The sequence below is a fragment of the Garra rufa genome, chromosome 4 (assembly GCF_049309525.1).
Source record: "Garra rufa chromosome 4, GarRuf1.0, whole genome shotgun sequence".
Classification (NCBI taxonomy): Eukaryota; Metazoa; Chordata; class Actinopteri; order Cypriniformes; family Cyprinidae; genus Garra; species Garra rufa.
Window position 1 is genome coordinate 4165381 of NC_133364.1, and position 20143 is coordinate 4185523.

At 36.8% G+C, this 20143-nt stretch overlaps 1 protein-coding gene across 1 annotated transcript in view; it reads left to right on the forward strand.

Moving 5' to 3' along the window:
* The first annotated feature begins 2189 nt into the window (after positions 1–2189).
* Positions 2190–20143, forward strand: part of LOC141333257 (cytidine monophosphate-N-acetylneuraminic acid hydroxylase-like) — a 20310-nt gene continuing 2356 nt past the window's right edge. The window contains 14 exon segments of the mRNA XM_073838228.1: positions 2190–2488; positions 8884–8975; positions 9296–9405; positions 9808–9998; positions 10085–10165; positions 13210–13276; positions 13351–13432; positions 16165–16302; positions 16431–16566; positions 17012–17155; positions 18308–18482; positions 18601–18687; positions 18689–18718; positions 18791–18906. Of these exon segments, the coding sequence (XP_073694329.1) occupies positions 2283–2488; positions 8884–8975; positions 9296–9405; positions 9808–9998; positions 10085–10165; positions 13210–13276; positions 13351–13432; positions 16165–16302; positions 16431–16566; positions 17012–17155; positions 18308–18482; positions 18601–18687; positions 18689–18718; positions 18791–18906 (1655 nt within the window). The 5' untranslated portion in view covers positions 2190–2282.

The window sequence follows — 20143 nt, forward strand, 5'->3', positions numbered from 1 at the left end:
ACAAAATAAATTATTATCTTTGAGTCCCATCCGAAAGCAAGCATTAACCTAACACCAAGACAAATTCCTTGTTTGTGTACTGATTCTGAGTAATTATGGAATCGATGCCAGTTTATCTTTGTGTTCATGTCTTGGGAGGAGAAACACTAGGAAACACTAACAAAACAGTCCATAAACCTGACAGCTAACAGAGAACTTTCTGGCAAGTTTCTCAAAGTTTAGAACCAACTATCTTGGAAGCAGTTCATGGAATGTTTATTTTGAGTTATCTGCTCCCTAATAATGTTCTCAAAACATTAGTACAAAAACATTATTTATATTTGTTTTTTTTACTGAAACTAGCAGAAATACCAAAGAAAGTGAAAGTGAAAAGATAATCTCTGGTGACACCCTATTGAGTCAGACGACATCTCTTCCCTTTTAAACTTCCTGTTTCAGAATAACCTGCTGCCAAACCCATATAACCCTGTGTGAAAAAACTTTTGAGCGGATATATGCACAAAATCATTATAGTACAAAAAGACATTCTTTTGTAATATGACTTTTCTGAAATGCTGTTTAAATATGCAAATGACACTTTACCTAATTACTTGTTTTAATTCAAATCAAAAGTTTGTTTCAGCCACAGGGTAAATAAAGTAAAATAAAAAATAAGGTAAGTACTTCTATTATCATAATTTAGACACTTTTCTCAAAATTTCCACAACAACATGAACAAACCCTTCTGTGAAAACCTTCAGAATATAGATACCAAAAAAACTGTAAAGTTTTGTGCTTGTACAGTACGTGCCGCTTAAGTAAATGGCCTTTTTAAGATATGTACTGTAACTGAAATACACATACACAAATATATGTAATTAAGTAAGTACAGTACTATTCTCCCCTGGTCTGAAAGAAGACATTTTATGGAACCAAAATCTTAACAATTCAGTTCATGCAGAAACACTTGTTTCTATGTCCAAGTCAGAGAAGCTGTAATCTGTTTGATCAGCTTTTTTTTTTAGAAGGTCAGCCTCAAAACTCACACCTCGCCCAAAAGCAGAAGATATGGCTTTCACTAATAACATGCAGATTAAACATGATTGAGCAGATGTCATGTAGACTTTATCTTATCCTCATCTTTATTGGGCGTATAAATGACGGTATAAATTTCCCTATGCACCTGACTTTACTTGGGGTCTCGTCTCGAGCGACAAAATGCGTTTTTATACTTCCAGCACATCTCTAGTTTACTCATGTGGCCTGTTACTGATTCCCTCAGCTTGTTTTCAAATCATGTTTCGTTATTAGTACAGACGTCTTGTTCATGCTCTAATAATGTTTTATCTAGCCAAACTTTTCAGACTAGTTTAAAATTAGCTCCATTTGAAAACAAACATTGCAAACTGTTTGTAGTTAATGTCAAACTGCATGTTTACAGCTTGCAATCAAGTTTACATTCCACAATTCCCAAGAGTTGAATGTTTTTGGCATTCGAAACAAGTCTGTTATGTTGACGTTTTTGTGGTTGACTTTGGGCTGAGGAGAAGCACGTACACTATCAGAAATAAAGGTACGAAAGCTGGGCAGAAATGTTTTCAAAATGTACACTTTTGTACCAGAAGGATCCGTATACACTCTGTCAAAGGTTCTTTAAAGAACCATCTCTTTCTTACCTTTTTATAATCTGAAGAACCATTCGCCATGTTTTACAAAAGGTTCTTCAAATGTTCTTTATGGAACCATTTAAACAAAAAAAAGCATCGTGAAGCATCTTTATTTTTAAGAGTGTAGGCACCTTAAAAAAATTTTTAAATTAAAATTAACTACAAAGAAACAGCAAGTACAGTGAATTAGTGGACTGAAGCAGTAATGTCTTGTAAAGCATGCTCCAATAATGTTTTCTGTTACAGTGTGCCCAATATATTAGAGTCAAATCGAAACTGGTCAGTATGAATAAAAAGCTACGCCCTGAGGGTTCATCTGAAAGAGCATGATAACAGCAGCAAACCTTCACTAGCTTTACTTTCAGTTTTAAAACTGTTGGCTGCAGCTCACACACACTTCCTGAACTCATAGAAGCCTCATCCTGCTGACATTTTCTTAGGAAATCAGCTCAAAACAAGGTAATGCCGCTTTTTTCTATATAACAAACTGTGAAATTATTAGAAATGAATGTTATTTGTATAATTATGACTGCAAACAGAACAATCCTTCTTTGGACCTGAAGCCAGGATCTACTCTAACATCTGACTGTGCTGAAAATGAACTAAAGAGTCGCTCGTCTCTAGATCTGAAGAGCAATGACATCTCAGGTCTCAAAGACTGTCCTCCGACTGGAGGCTGAAGACGTCCAGGCACTGAAAGATGGAATTAATTTTAAGAAAAACCCAGAGAACAGCAAATGTTACATCATATACAAGGGAAAAGACAAAATACGAGCTTGTGAGAACCAGTGCAAACACCAGGGAGGACTCTTCATTCAAGACATAGAGGACATTGATGGCAGGTGGGTGATTTGAAATTCATAAAAGTAGAAAACACTGATAATAAAATATTTAAATTTTGAGTCGTTTATCTGATGATATTGATGATAAAACAGGCCCTGAAGCTCACTTCTCTGTTTAGATTTTTTTGTTTAATGTAAACATAGATTTTTTTAAATGCTTTTGAAGGAAGTATTTTAAACTTCAGAAAATGGTTGTTTGCAAGCACGTGGTTCTGATGAGGCGCAAAATGCAGCTGGAGGGCAGAAAGTTATTTTTCTCCACAATCACTAGCAGAAACTCCAAATGCCTATGCTTATGGAAATTGATTTCGTATCGTGTATGAAAATTTGTTGTACATAAGGAGGAAAACGCAAAAAATTGACTGAAAAACGCAGAGAAAAGTGGCTTGTAAACCTGCGTCTGCGCTCAGGTGGAGAGTCGGATAGTGCTTGTGTGTGCAAATGGTTAATAAAAGATATAATAATATTAAGATATAAACAAATATATAAACAGATACGGGGTGAGACAGTGAGAATTCGCTAAATACCACACATAGACACGATGTAAATAAGACATTATATTTGCGATTGATTACAGCGGAACCTTTTGAGATTGCCATTAATTGAAGTGAGCGACAGCTTTTTAGTGACTATGGAAGCGATATTTGCTGGCTTTAAGTGCTGCTAACAGGACCAATAGCCAAAAACACTGTACAGCAGTAGTTTCAGAAGTGACATATATCCTGCATCCTTCATATAAATGTGGGAATCACTTTCAAAATTGTTTGCAATCAGGCTTACTTAGTTGCCTGCCATCGAGGCTGGAAATATAAGCTATTTCAATTTGGTTGAAAAAAATCATCTTCAAAACATAAGGATCACATCTAACATATGTTGTGATTTTCTGTTTATACCTTTCTCTTGTAATAGCATCTAAAGCAGTACAGTACAGACTTTCCTCCATCTCATCCGTTCTGCTATTAAAACGTTGTCACTTACTTAAATTTATTGCAATATCCGTTAAGCTCTCGAAGCTACAAATATACATTGTGTCTACGTGTGCCGTTTAGCATTGAGTAAATTCTCACTGTCTCACCCTAATCTATTTATATATTTCTTTAATTTCCTAACATATTATTATATCTTTTTTTAACCATTTGCACACACAAGTATTATCCGTCTCTCCCCCTGATCGCAGACGGAGGTTTACAAGCTTTTTTCTGCGCTTTCCAGTCAATTTCTTGCCTTTCCTCCGTTACGAACAGCAGATTTTCATACAATGATAAAAGCTCAGTGTGGTTTCTTGGTTTGACTGATTTTGAGTGCCTATAAACAACACAAAACATAGTTATTTTAAGTTTCTGCTATTGATTCCTATGGAGAAAAATTACTTCCTGCCCTCCAGATGCTTTTGCGCCATAGCAATGACGTCATGTGCAAACAACCTATACTCTGATCTTTAGTTTCATGCGATGCTTCAGAAATCATTCTAATACGCGGACTTGCTGCTCAAGAAACATTTTTTTGATTATTATGTTGAAAACAGTTGTGCTTCTTCATAATTTCATGGTAACCATGATATACCAAGTCCATACTGCCAAATCTTCATACTTCCACAACAAGATCAACAATGCTCCGGACACACGCAACCTTTTCAAAACTTTTAATTCACTGCTCTGTCCCCCTCCACCACCTCCCACCACTTCTATAACAGCTGATGATTTTGCCACATTTTTTACAGACAAAACTACATCTATCAGTAATAAGTTCTCAGCTCCACATATACAGGAACTAAAACTGACCACACCCACGGCTGAAACTCCCCTCTTCTCCTTCCATCCCCATTCTGAGGCAGAAGTAACCAAACTTCTCCTCTCCAGCCATCCAACGACCTGTCCTTTAGACCCCATCCCCTCACACCTTCTCCAAGCAATCTCCCCTACAATCCTACCAGCGCTCACACACATCATCAACACATCTCTTCTCACAGGCACTTTTCCCACTACATTTAAGCAGGCCCGGGTAACCCCACTGCTCAAAAAACCTACACTTAACACTTCACTCATAGACAACTATAGACCTGTCTCTCTCCTTCCGTTCATAGCAAAAACATTGGAACGAGCTGTTTTCAACCAGCTATCTTTATTTCTCTCACAGAACAACCTATTGGATGCTAACCAGTCAGGGTTCAGGAGTGGCCATTCAACTGAGACGGCACTACTGTCTGTCACTGAAGCCCTGCGGATTGCAAAAGCTGATTCCAAATCATCAGTACTCATCTTGCTGGACCTATCTGCAGCATTTGACACGGTAAATCACCAGATCCTCCTGTCTACCCTCTCATCGTTGGGCATCACAGGGACTTCACTTCGCTGGTTCAAATCCTATCTCTCTGGCAGGTCTTTCAGAGTGGCCTGGGGAGGGGAGGTTTCCAAAACTCATCAACTGGTCACTGGGGTTCCTCAGGGATCAGTTCTTGGACCCCTCCTCTTCTCCATATATACCACATCTCTGGGCCCCATCATACAGGCACATGGCTTCTCCTACCATTGCTATGCTGATGACACACAGCTCTATCTTTCTTTCAAACCAGATGATCCATCAGTAGCTGCAAGGATCTCTGGCTGCCTGGCAGATATCTCTGCATGGATGAAGGAACACCATCTTCAGCTCAATCTAGCTAAAACTGAGCTCCTTGTCTTTCCCGCCACTCCAACTTTACAACATGACTTCTCCATCCAGTTAGGTTCATCAACAATTACCCCATCGACTTCAGCCAGAAATCTTGGTGTAATCTTTGATGACCAATTGACTTTTAAAGACCACATAGCTAAAACTGCTCGATCCTGCAGGTTTGCATTGCACAACATCAGAAAGATCAGGCCCTTCCTAACAGAGCATGCTGCACAACTCCTCGTACAGGCCCTGGTCATTTCCAGGCTGGACTACTGCAATGCTCTTTTAGCTGGTCTTCCAGCATGTACAATCAGGCCTCTACAAATGATTCAGAATGCAGCAGCACGGCTCGTCTTCAATGAGCCCAAGAAGGCCCATGTCACACCTCTCTTCATATCCCTGCATTGGCTACCGGTTGCTGGCCTATAGGACAGCCACCGGCTCATCACCTGCCTACCTCCATTCACTACTACGCATCTACACTCCCTCCAGAAGTCTGAGATCCTCTAGTGAAAGACGCCTTATTGTACCACCACAGAGAGGCACGAAATCACTTTCCAAAACATTCTCCTTCAACGTCCCTGCCTGGTGGAATGATCTTTCCACCCCCATCCGGAACGCAGACTCCATAACTGTCTTCAAGCGACTGCTGAAAACCCATCTTTTTCGACACTATCTGACTCAATAAAAAAAAAAAAAAAAAAAAATTCTTCTCCTCTCTTTCCTGATCTTCCCTTTCTAGCCCGTACTCATCTAACAACGCCTGACATATGGTATTTTTGAGCACTTCCTATGTCGATCTGCCTCCTTAGGATGAAACACTTGTTGTATTCCCCAATTGTAAGTCGCTTTGGATAAAAGCGTCTGCTAAATGAATAAATGTAAATGTAAATGTAAATGTACCATTTGTAAGAAGGTAAGAAATTAGTACTTTTATTCAACAAGGATGCATTGAAAAGTGTGTCAGGTTTTGTGATAAAAATGATGAGTGACAACTCAAATACAGAGTTTAATGGGCATTATCAAATGAAACAAGAACAAACAAGAACTTTGGCACAGCGGAAAATCACAACTGGCACTGGAACTGGGCAGGGCACGGAAGAAACAGCCAAGCCTCTGCATCTGCTCTGCAACATTTGCCAGGGCTTACACAAAGAGGTTTCTGGGCTACTGGGAAGCCGACATGATGCTTTCAGATCAGGAGATCAAGAAAGCAAAATGGCTGTATGCACAAAAAAAAAAACAGCAGAGGCAAGCCATTCACACCATCACATCACATAGCCCATGTGATGTGATAGTGTGAATGGCTTGCAACGGACACTTGGCTTGAAGACCAGCTTGAAGGGTTTGTGATGGTCTCCGTGGCCATGATAAGCAGAACAGGACTTGGGAACACCGGACTCCAGTCCTTCAGGACCAGTGAATTTGGGATCCTCCAGGACCATCAGCCTAGATATCACTGGAGTTAAGTCCTCCAGGATTACCAGAATTGGGACCACTGGAGTCGGATCCTCAAGGACCACAGGACTTGGGACCACCGGACTCAAGACTTCCAGCACCACTGAATTCGGGACCTCCATGACCGCCAGCCTTAGGACCACTGGAGTTGGGTCCTCCAGGACCACCAGACTTGGGTCCACTGGAGTCGGGCCCTCTAAACCACCAAGCCTGGAATCACTGCACAGATCCTCCAGGACCACTAGATTCAAGACTACCGCATTTAGGTTTTCCAGGACCACCAGACTTGGAACCACTGGAATCAAGTTCTCCAGGACCACTGAAGTCTTGCCCTCCAAAACCACCAGACCTGGAATCACTTCACCTGGGTCCTTCAGAGCCACAGGCCTTGTGTCCACTAGATCTGAGACCACCGCACCTGGGTCCTTTAGGACCACCCAACTTGGAATCAGTGGAATCAAGTTCTTCAGGACCACTGGAGTCACATCGTCCAGGATCACTGGATCTGAGACCATCGAGTCAAATCTTCCAGGAGCACTGGATTTGAGACCCCGACACTCGAGTGCTCCAGGAACACTGGCCTTAGGATCAGTGGAATCAAGTCATCCAGGATTACTAGATTTGGGTCCTCCAGGACTACTGGATTCAGGACCACTGCTTGGAACCACTGGGATCCAGTTTTCTAGTCCGACCAGACTTGGAACCACTGGAGATAGACCCTCCAGAACCACCGGCCTTGGGTCCACTGGAGTCACGTCGTCCAGGACCACTGGATCTGAGACCATCAGAATCAGGTCCTCCAGGACAACTGAATTTAAGAACACCACACTCGGACCACCAGACTTGGGACCACTGGAGTTAGGCCCTCCAGAACCACCAGACCTGAAGCCACTGCACTCGAGTCCTCCAGAACCACCGGCCTCGAGGACCACTGGATCTGAGATCATCGGAGTCAGATCTTCCAGGTTCACTGGATTCAAGAACACCACACTTGGGTGGCTCCAGGACCACTGGAGTTGGGTCCTCCAGGACCACTGGAGTTGGGTCCTCCAGGACTACTGGATACAAGAACACTGCACTCAGGTCCTCCAGAATCACTGAACTTGGAAACACTGAAACCAAGTTGTCCAGAACTACTGGCATTGGGTCCTCTAGAACCTCAGTTCTTGGGACCACTGCACTCAGGTCCTCCAGGACCAGTCCTCCTCGTCCTGCACTTGCAAAGTCGATGTTAGATGGACACTGCTGGAGAAACTGCAACAAACATGCCTGCATCGTGTTTGGCCACCTCTATGGACACAGCAGATAAGACAGACACACTGAATCTTCCAGTGAATGAAGGTGAAACGAAGGGACAGCAGGAGGACCAAGAGTTTTTTCCCCATTCAAAACTATACGAGTGACAAGTCTTGGGTATTCTATAGTCTTTGGTAATAATAGTCCCGGCCAGTTGTGGGTAAAGTCCTTGATGTTATTCCTCCCCTGATGAAGGGGGTGTTGCTGAATGAGCTAGATCAACTGGCATCCAGACTAGTGAGGGCAGGGCAGGGCACACAGACAACACACGCAAGGAACATATGACAATGACTCAGGAATGAGAACACAAGCAGAACAAACGTGTAATGTAAAGAGGGTAAAGAGGAAGTACAGAAAATGAATCAATAATGGGCTAACAAGAGAGTGTGATGTTTGAATCCCAACACTGAACCAAAACAGAACTGACAGGAAAGCTGGGACCTGAATATCACACTCCAAACCTGCAACACAACAAACACAAGACAATGCATGAGTCAAGGATCTTCCATAAAACCAAGAATTAAGTGACAGAACCATGACAAAGTGCCAGTAAAGACATTTATAATGTTACAAAAGATTTTCTATTTCTATTCATCAAAGAATCCTGAAAGCAAATGTATCAGGGTTTCTACAAAAATATGAAGTAGCATGAATGTATTTAAAATTGATAATGATCAGAAATGTTTCTTGAGGATTTCTTAATGTTTCTTAATATTTCTGACGACGGGAGTAATGAAGCTGAAAATTCATCTTTGCAGGTTACATTTTAAAATATATTATAAAAATAGCTATTTTAAATTGTAAAAAAACGTATAACAATATTACTGTTTTAACTTTTTTTGGATTGAATAAATCCAGCCCTGGTAAGCACAAGAGACAAAAATATTTTTAAAAACATTAAAAAATCGAATTAAATCTAAATTCAATACTGTAGAAATATTTATTACGAATCACTGTATATGTGCGCTTATGTGTTTGTGTAACAGAACAGTGCGCTGCACCAAACACTACTGGAAACTTAATGTGGCCACTATGGAGTACGTCAACCCTCCAGACAGCTTCATGCAAGATGAACTCGGTAATGTCACTGTCGTTTAAGAAAAGTGCTGTGAAATCAATTTCATACATTTTTGAATATACAGCAAAGGTTTTATATAGAAACATTCTATTGCACAAAAGTTTTGAAAAAGATTCTTCAGAATTCTAAAATGTTTTTAAGCTATGAAATAAAGAAGAAAATGAAGACACATTCACTGAAATGGTTCTTTAAATGATATTTGATGTCATTTTTGATTTTAATTGCAGCAAATATAAATAATGTGTGTTCGTAATATAGATGCATATCAGTAGTTGCTAAAAGTGAATGCTGTGTTATTGTCTTACTGTGTTTGTGTGTAGAAGTGCTGTCAGACACTGACGGTAGTTTAGAGCTGCTGGAGTTGAATCCTCCAGATCCCTGGACCGCAGAGCATCGAGAAGCACAGGAGCTACATGCCGGAGAGATTACGGTATATAATAATTACCACCCTGACTAGAACATTCAGTCCCTCATTAATAAATAAAGCTTCCAACGCCACACCCAAAGATCATCATTATTATCTCAATCAAAAGTAAGAATGGCAAATCAACCTGTTTTTTCAAGACTGCAATAAAACGTCCCCCCTCTTTTTCCCACTTTGTTTCCTGTCTCACTACTGTCATATCAATAAAAGGCAAAAAAAAAAAAAAAGTTGAATTGCAACAATTCAGAACATTCATATTTATTATTAATATTTGATCAAACTGTAATAAAATGTCAAACGGCAATTAATATGCAGCTGACATTACAGATGCACAAGACTTTTAATTATTTATAACGCTACAAAAGATTTCTTTGTCAAATAAATGCTGTTTTGACTGTCCTATTCCAGTTGACATACATCACACACGCATGCATGGGGCTGAAGGCGGGGAACAAGCGGATGATGTTCGACCCGTGGCTCACAGGACCAGCGTTTGCGAGGGGCTGGTGGCTCCTTCATGAACCTCCGTCTGATGCCATGGACAGACTCAGTCAGGCTGATCTCATTTACATCAGCCATATGCATTCAGATCACCTGAGGTTAGTGTCTGTTCCGCCATATTGTATTGCATTATGGCACAAAACCGTACAATTAAAATTTAAATTGGCCCTTTTTTTTCTATTAGCTACCCAACTTTGCAACGTCTTTCCAAGATGCGTCCAGATATTCCCATTTACGTTGGAGACACTTCACGGCCGGTGTTTTGGTAAGAATGAAGTCTAGAGAATGTGTACAAGTAATTAAAATAAAACTGAAATAGTGTTATTAAATTGCGCCGATGTTATGGCTATCACTTATAACTAATTAGTTCCAATTTACTCTTTATATAATATACTTATAATACTTAATCTGACCCAATTTTATTTGACCTCAAATTTAGATTCCAAGAAAACTAATCATTTAATGTTATTCTGGGATAATGATTAACATGTAGTATGCCAATTACATAATCAACATATAAACCTAAGAGTAAAAGAGGCATACCTGACATCAGAAAGATACAGAGTGAAAAGAAGAGAAAATTATCCTCAGCTGAACAGAGATGCTCACACTTTCATGTGCTGTTAAACTGAAAAGAGAAAGACATGGTTGTTATTAAACCAGTTTGAATCAATGTGAAAGTTTAAATTGATAGACATTTTTAGTAAAGAAATAATTTACCTGTTGAGAATGTGTAGACAGCAGGACTTTTCACACGCTCTCACGCCACACATCCATTTTCTTACGCAGTCAAAAGCACCAGTTAAAACTGTAATGATATAAGATATTGGCTAAACAGATTTGGCAAAAGATCCAGTGCGTATTTGTGTTTGTGCTCTGGAAATCGCCAAAAGACAAAGTGTCTTCGTAGCGCTGAGCAATGTAGCCAATCACAGACATATCTGTTGATCTTGAACGCCTGATTGGACATTGCGTTCTGAATTCACTCACCTCCAGATTTTTTCCCTGTACACTTTCCAGTCGTCTCACTGTAATTAAGTGGCTCATTGATTATTAAGGGACTTTTGCGACTAACTGAAGCGACACGTTTTTAGTGATTAAGGAAGGGCTATTGCGCACTCCAAGGCTACATATAATCCGTTCAGAAGTTGAATAAAAGTTTTGTTTTCGTCCTGCTAACGGCTGTATACCCGGTACAAGAAGCAAAGTTTCGGGAGTGATAAATCTCTCATGAATGAAGGATTCATTTTCGAATATGAGAAAAATGTAATTTCTCAGAACAGCAGACTAAAACATCAACAGAAAAATATTAGAATTTTCGTGTCAAAATATTTTTAAGAATGTGGTTGCAATTATTTATAAAAGTATAATGACTAAATTTTGAAATTCTTTTACTGTACATTGCTTTTCTTGTTGTGGTCAAAAGTTATCAGTTTACTTTACATAATTTTATGACAAAAACACAGCATGACATTTTTTATATATCTAAAAATAATAATAATTTCACAATGCTGAAGTCAGACAACTCTGTTTTTGCGTCAAATGTGTAAATGATCAAATCAGATTTAAATAAAAAAAAACTGCTCATGCGGACATGTGTAGCATCTTTGTTTGTATTGAGATTAAAATGCAATGTTTAGTTCTAATTTTCAATTTATTATTATTTTTTTTTAAAGATGTTTAGTTGTTGTAGTAGCAGCCTCTGCAAAAAACAGTTTCATGGCCAGGAAAAAATATTTATGGCTGGTACATTTTCTCAAATCACCAAAAAATTTTGTTTGTATCATGATTAAAATGGCAAATATGGCAAAAAGTTTTAGGGCCTGCTTGCATGTGTAGAAATTACAACAAAAGTATTGTAATTCCTCTACTGTAGAAAAAGGTAAAATAACATACTGGTGAAATATTTGTTTTTTATTTACTTTACCGAATTGTTTTCAACATTACTGTCGTTAGAATAATAATATAAAATTATTATTATTATTATCATTATTATTTTTTCTAATCCTTTTTTTCTCATTTGTTTGGTTTCTAAATATACCAGTATGAGAGTAATTTAGACTGAGACACCATATCACAAATAAAAAGAGGATTGAGTCCCCTTTAAACCTCAAGATCAAGTCAATTGACCAGCTTTTTTCTTTGTTTAGTTTGCACACTGAAACTGTATTGGAGCTCTTAATTGTGAACTCTCAAAGTGCACCAGATAGATGAATTTAACTGTAAAATGTACAAAATTTTCTTACGGGGGAGCATGCCCCTGCACCCCCCTACAGAGACTGCTGTGGGAATTCTCACTCCAAGCTGAACTCAAAAGTTGGCAGCCCTGGTAGACAGTCAGTTGGATAGTTGAACTTTTGAACAACAAAAAGGCGGGGAGAATTTGTAACTGCCAATGTCACCCCACGATTAAATATCATAAGGAAACTTTGACAGTTACAGATTTGAACAACAAAAAGGCGGGAAAAATCTCTAACTGCCAATGTCACCTCACTATAAGCTATATTGAGGTGACCTCAACAGTTGCAGATTTGAACAACAAAATTGAACTGCCTGTCAGGTTTATGGACTAAATGTTTTGGTTTTCCTAGTGTTTCCCCCCTTTTCGTCTGTATGTTTTGGTTTCTCCCATTGTCTCCCCCCATTGTTTGGTTTCTCCCATGCCCATGTTTGGATTTCCTGTTCGTTAGCGTTATTCCCTACACCTGTCTTAGTAATTAGCCACCCTTTATTAGTTTGTTTGATTTCCTTGTCCAGCAACGTATGTTCATCCCATGTTTCCTCCTGTGTTCCAGTCTCCTTGTCTGCTGTTTCCCTGTAAGAGGATTAATTAAAGACTTTACATTTTACTCCTTCGTGTTGTTGCCCGTTCCTGTACGCACCGTGACACTGCCAAAGTCACCTTACGATTAACTAATAAGAAAACTTCAACAGTTACAGTTTGAACAAACAAAAGGCAGGAAAAATCTGTAACTGCCAATGTCACCTCACTATTAACTATAATGAGGAAATTTCCACAGTTACAGATTTTAAGAACAAAAAGGCAGGAAAATCTCTAATGAGGAAACTTTGACAGTTATAGATTTACAACACAAAAAGGCAGTAATAAAGAACCCTAAACTCTAACACAAAGAACCATTTCAGCATACAAGTTTCCTCAACAATGCACTCTTATAAATTGACATCCGTGCTTCTGCAAATAACCTATAACAACATCCCTGGAACTTTTCTATTCCACAAAAAATTCTTTATAGTAAGAAATGCCATCTGACTTGCAAAATAACAGTCTGTGTTTTTATTTTGTTGCAGGTATCTTGAGAAAAGTGGAGTGAATCTGACAAATGTCAACGTGGTGCCATTCGGCGTGTGGCAGAATGTATGTTTTTTTATTTTCTTTCACTCTATTTGTGTGATATATTTCTTGATTCTGGCTTTACTTTTATTTGAAAGGTTGATGAGCACCTGCGGTTTATGATTCTGATGGACGGAGTTCATCCTGAAATGGACACCTGCTTGATTGTGGAGTATAAAGGTATTTTGCTGCTCATTTAGACTGTTGCGTGACATTTTGCTCAGCCTCTGTTTGTGAAAGAACAAACAGCTTAACGTGCAAACAACTAGTTTGATTACAGTATAAGAGAATCAGACCAGGGAACAAAGCGGTTTGGTTGCATTTTTCCGCCTTTATCCAAAACCTATGATTCAAAGGTCCCATATTGTACACATTTCTGGAGGTTTATTTTAGTTGTTGATGTCCTTAAGAATATCTAGTTGCGGTATAAGTGCCAAAATCCTTCTCAATATATTTTTACAGCTCCTTTTTTAGGAGCTCTGTCAAGAGTGACGCACAGCCAGGCCAATCACAGGTAACTACGGTCATGTATGCTGTAAGCAAGCTCAGAGCAATAGAGAGAGCCTAGCCTGCTGATACTCAACAGGATATTTCAGAATGATCATTAATGTTTTTTCTTTTTCAAACACCGAATGCAGTAAGCTACGTAACTGTTGCTTCAGTAAAGCCCCTTTCACAATGCGCGCTGATTCTGGAAAATTACGGGAACAAGCGCTGTGTGAACAAAAGCCAGAACCATAAAGGCAGTGTTGTAGTGATGATGACACCTTTAAGGTGTTTAGGCAGATGCCAGGTCACCTTTCATTTGACACATGCATGAGAACAGTCTTCAGGCAAAATGCACAAACATAAAAATACTTTTAAGGATGTGAAAGTATGTTAATTTGCATATTTAGAAATGCAGTTTTAACAGTTTTAACAATTCTGCCTTGTGTTGCATTTCTATTATTAGCAGAAGCTGAGTTAAAAAAAGTTTAAACTGCTTTTTTGTTTTTTTAAGTCTTATATGCTCACCAAGCCTGGGCTTATTTGATCAAAAATACAGTAAAATGTGAAATATTATTACAGTTTAAAATAGATGTTTCTATCTGAATTTATTAAAAAAGATGTTATTTATTACTGTGATCAAAGCTGAATTTTCAGCATTATTACTCCAGTCTTCAGTGTCACATGATCCTTCAGAAATGACTCTAATTTGCTGATTTGCAGCTCAAGAAACATTTCTGATTATTATCAATGTTCAAAACATTAATATTTTTTGGAAACGGTCATACATTCCATTTTCAGGATTATTTGATGAACAGAAAGTTCAAAATAACAGCATTTATATGAAATATTAATCTTTTATAACATAGAAATGCCTTTACTGTCACTTTTGAGCAGTTTAATGCATCCTTGCTTGATCAAAATCAAATAAAAATCTAACTGGCTTATTTAATATTTTATATATTTTTTATTTTAATTCTCATTATAAAAAATGAAGACAACAATATATTACTTTTCTAATAACCAGTTTGAAACTACCTTAAAGTAAAATTTTATAGAGTGAAGAAACAAATATTAGTTTGTTAAATTGTTAAATTTGTAAAGAAATAATTTACCTGTTGAGAATGTGTTGACAGTCAGTTGGATGGTTGAACTACAGAAATTCTGTAATTGAATTAAAATCTGTAATTGCCAGTATCACCCCACTATTAAGTATAATGAGGTGACCTCAACAGTTACAGATTTGAACAACAAAATGGTGGGAAAAATCTGTAACTGCCAATGTCACCTCACTATCAACTATAATGAGGAAACTTTGACAGTTACATATCTGAAAAATAAAAAGGCGGGAAAATCTGTAACTGCCAATGTCATCCACTATTAACTATAATGAGGTGATCTTAAAGGTGCAGTGTGTAGATTTTTGCGGCATCTAGCGGCGAGGTTGTGCATTGAAACAGTCCACCGCTCACCCCTCCCTTTACAGAACTACGGAAGCCGATACAGGATTAAAATCTCGCCGTTTTTGACAGCAACGAATAGTGAGATTTCTTTTAAAACGTAATTTAAGGAATTATATTTACTTAATCATCCAATAAAACGATGTTATTGTGAATATTACTGTTACTTGTTCATCATTGTGTCAGTGGCTTTTTCGCAAGAACAACAGTGATAAAACGCGATCTGTAGAGCAGTTTGTCCGTTCAGGGCTACTGTAGAAACATAACGGCGACTTCCATATGAGGGGACCCGTGGTGTATGTAGATATAGACTGATAATTCTAAGTTAATAAAAACATAATGGTACATTAAGTAAGGTCTTTATACACCCCTGAAAACATAGTTATGTATATTATATTGCACCTCTGTCCAGAGATCATCTTAAATATTACACAGTGCACCTTTAAGAATTACAGATTTGAACAACAAAAGGCGGGGATAATCTGTAACTGCCAATGTCATTATTAGTTATAATGAAGTGACCTCGACAGTTACAGATTTGAACAACAAAACGGCGGGAATTATTAAATGAGGTGACCTCCACAGTTGCAGATTTGAACAAAATAATAATAATACAAGCGTACTTTAAAATGAAAAATTAATATTATTATTTGAGTTACAATACCAACAAGTCTAAAATTTTTCACTTTCAAACTTTTTTAAACCTTCAAGCTTTTATGTTGTCAGAAACCACATTAAACCATTTAAGCATGTGTTTATTTGACACTGCTTGTTACAATTTTGATTAAATTAGTGAAAATGCATGTCCATTCGTGCACATAATGTAAAGTGACCTCAAACTTTTGAACGATGGTGTAGTTTAACATTACGATAATCTTGAAATGGTAAATACATGGACTCAATAAAGTGCCTAAACCCCCTTAGTAATGCACAATGTTGTTTAAATTATGTATAAACCCTTCCAAGGTCACATGATCCTGAATACGGTGGACTGCACCAGACCAAACAATGGACGTCTTCCCCACGGCGTTGATTTGATGATGAGCGACTTTGCCGGCGGTGCCTCCGGGTTCCCCATGACTTTCCACGGCGGCAAATACACCGGTAAGTCACAGGTCACTATAAACAGATGCATTGTGGGAACAGGCGACCATTCGGGGCAGGCAGGAAAAGCACAATGACAGAAAAACGATGCATTCTAATGTAAATAATGTGGGGGTTTTCACTGGTAGAAAGCTGGAAGGCAGATTTCATCAAGAACGAGAGGAAGAAGCTGTTAAAATATAAGACGCAGCTGGTGAAATCACTGCAGCCCAAGATCTACTGTCCGTTTGCCGGATACTTCACTGAAGCGCATCCCTCTGACAGGTGAAAATCCATAAGCTTTATCACAGAAACTAGTCAAAAATTAACTACCGTATGCAAGAACACAATGAAAGCATTGATAAAGCCAACATGAAACAACCTTCACAAGCTGCTTTGCGCATGTAGTGTGGTGAATTTCTGAGAGTAATGAAATTTAATTACACTACCATTTAAAAGATTTTAGATTGATTTCTGAAGGATCATATAACACTAAAGACTGGAGTATTGATGCTGAAAATTCAGCTTTGATCACAGTATTCAATTACATTTTAATACATATTCAAATAGAAAAAAGCTATTTTAAAAAATATTTCACAATATTACTGTATACTTCATTAAATAAATTCAACCAAAATCAATTATTCCTATCTTTTGACTGTAGTGTACCATATATAACAGTCACCAAAGTATGAAATGTATGACAGGAACACTTGAATGTGACTAACAGGTACATAAAGGAGACGAACATCAAGAACAGCGCCGCAGATCTGAATGAATCGATAAGAGCGAGCTGCCTGAACATCCTAACCTGGACTCCTTTACCCGGTTCAGTCCTGGATTTGGCCCTGGCACTAAAAAATCCATCCAATGGGTATGTTTACATGGCTTTACATTAGCTTTGTGATGTAGTATTCGAGTATGTTGATGTAGCCAGAGGGCATTAACGTCTTTACATTAATAGGCTTTGCAACAAGGAAGTAAAAAAAAATACAACCCTGAATTGCATTAATATTTGCGTGAAGAGCATATGACAAACAATATGCAAAAACACTAATATGACACCAAAAGTATCACTATATATATATATTTTCTCTATAATGTATATATATATATATAATTTTTTTTGTATTTTCTGATTTTGATTCTAAGTTTTAGTAATTGTGTATTTTGTTATTATGTATTAATTCATTTTCATTTGTTTTAGTTTTTCCAAAACTGTATTAAACAATGAAAATGAGATTTCTTATATTTGTTTTATTATTATTATTTATTATAATAAATACAATTTAAATTGCATTATTATTATTAATTATAATTTTATTTTAAATCCATTAATCATTTTCAACATCAAAAATCCTGAAAAAAATATCACAGTTAATATAGTGAAACTAAAATGTAAAATTTAACAAAACTGAAATAATTATTCATTTTTTATAGATTTTTTTAAATGTTAATATTTTTAGTTAAAGTTTTATTTAACTATAACAACCCTGCAAGACAGAGGCTGAATAATTATGAAATTTGTGATATATGTCTAAACCATTTATCTATAAACATATTTGTGAAGTTTGTAGCAATAGCCAAAAATACATTGTATGGGTCAAAATTATCAATCAATGTTACATGTAAATATTTTGTACATTTCCTACAGTGAATATATAATAAAAACTTAATTTTTAATTAGTAATATGCATTGCTAAGAACTTCATTTGGACAACTTTAAAGACGATTTTCTTGCACCCTCAGATTACAGATTTCAAATAGTTGTATCTTGGCCAAATATTGTCCTATCCTAACAAACCATACACCAATAGAAAGCTTATTTATTAATTTATGACTGGTTCATAAATGTGGTCCAGAGTCACATTTATACTCTCTGTATTACTTTTTTGTACTTTCATTTAAGCATGCATGTTTCATTTCCATTCCACATTAATATGTCCATTATCATGTTGCATGTGAGAATTACATTGGATTATTTCCATCAACATCATTTTTCTTTTCTGGTTTATCATAACCATAGGAGTGCCATCACTGAACCGCCCAAAGGCACAAAGATCTATAAGGACAGCTGGAACTTTGGCTTGTATTTGGATGAACTGAATGCTTCTGTTTCAGCTGAAATCTTTAAATACAAAAGCTGGATCCAGTACTATTATAACTGGGCAGGTTTTAAAGGCTACAATCTGGTCATTCGGGTAAATCATATACTTTACAGCCAAACTGCTGGTGGATTTCACACTTACAGCAGCTTCATACACAGACAAACCCATAAACAGATGGAATAAACTCTAACACTGAGTGTTTCTCCATCAGATCATTGAGACGGACGATGACTTTGAGCCTTTGAAAGGAGGTTATAACTATCTGGTGGACTTTCTGGATCTTTCTTTCCCAAAACGTGCGTCCGGAGAGAGAACATGCGTATGAGGAGGTACGGACTGAGCAGGATGAGATACATGCTGAAGTCTAATACAAATTAATAAATAAAATGTGTGTGTTTTAGATCAAGAACCGAGTCAATGTGATGAGACACGTGGTTTTGAACGGACGGCTGTGGGACGACCTGTACATCGGCTTCAACAACAAAATGAGTCGAGATCCGGATGTTTACCACCACAAGTAAAATACACAAAAAAAACATCCTCACAATATAAAAACAGAAAAATACACACGAGTGCATTAGTATCTAATGGAAAATCATGGTACTTAGATAACATTTTAAACCCAAAATCTGGAGATTTAATCATTTTCTATGGTATTAACATGGTATCAAACTATTTTTAGCAAATGAAGGTGTTAACATGTTGCATGTTAAAAAAAAAAGATTCATAAAGTACATTTTTAACTATGCAAAATCATGCATCATCTTGTTTATTAAGACTAAAATAGTTTTTTGATACTTTAATTTTAGTATGTCAATTTTAACCTTATTTAGTTTCAGTTTGTAATATTTTATTACGCAAGCCTGTAATGTTAGATGTACAACATTAGTTTTAGTAAGCATTAATTTTAGTATCACATCGAGCGCTATGTTGGTAATGAAACTGATAAGTCATGCATGTAAGGATCTAATGATAGATAAACCTTCCAGCTAAATAATCATAACCATTTAATCATTTGCATATCTAAGTTAATTACTTGTCAGTGAACAGTCTGCACAATAGCGATCATAAAAAAAAAAGTAAAAAAAAAAAACAACATGACACCACAGGTGTCACTGATATATATATATATATATATATATATATATATATATATATATATATAAATTTTTCACTTTTGTGGTATTTTCTTTTTTTTTCATTTTGATTTATAAGTTTAAGTAATTGTGTATTTTGTTTTTGATATTTATATTAGTCATTGTTTTTTTTAGGTTTATGTATTTTTTTTAATTCATTTTTATTTGTTTTAGTTTTTCTAATACTTTAATATTAAGATTTTAAATTGCATTATTATTATTAATTATAATTTTCATTAATCATTTTCAACATCAAATATCCTGGGGAAAAATTCATGGCTAATATTGTGAAAATAAAATGTAAAATTTAACAAAACGGAAAGAATTATTCATTTTTAAAACTATTTAAAAATATTTTTTTAATGGTAATATTTTTAGTTAAAGTTTTATTTAACTATAACAACCCTGCAAGACATAGGCTGAATAATAGTGCAATTTGAGATTTAAACAATATAAACTGGCACAGCTGGGTGACTTTTCACGACAATGAGAAAACCTTTGTTATGACAAGATCACAAGAAAATCAAAGACAAGAAAACGACTTACATAGAGATCATGAGCAAATAACGTCGAATTAACAAGAAATTCTTTATGTTGAGATCACAAGTTAACTTTCTT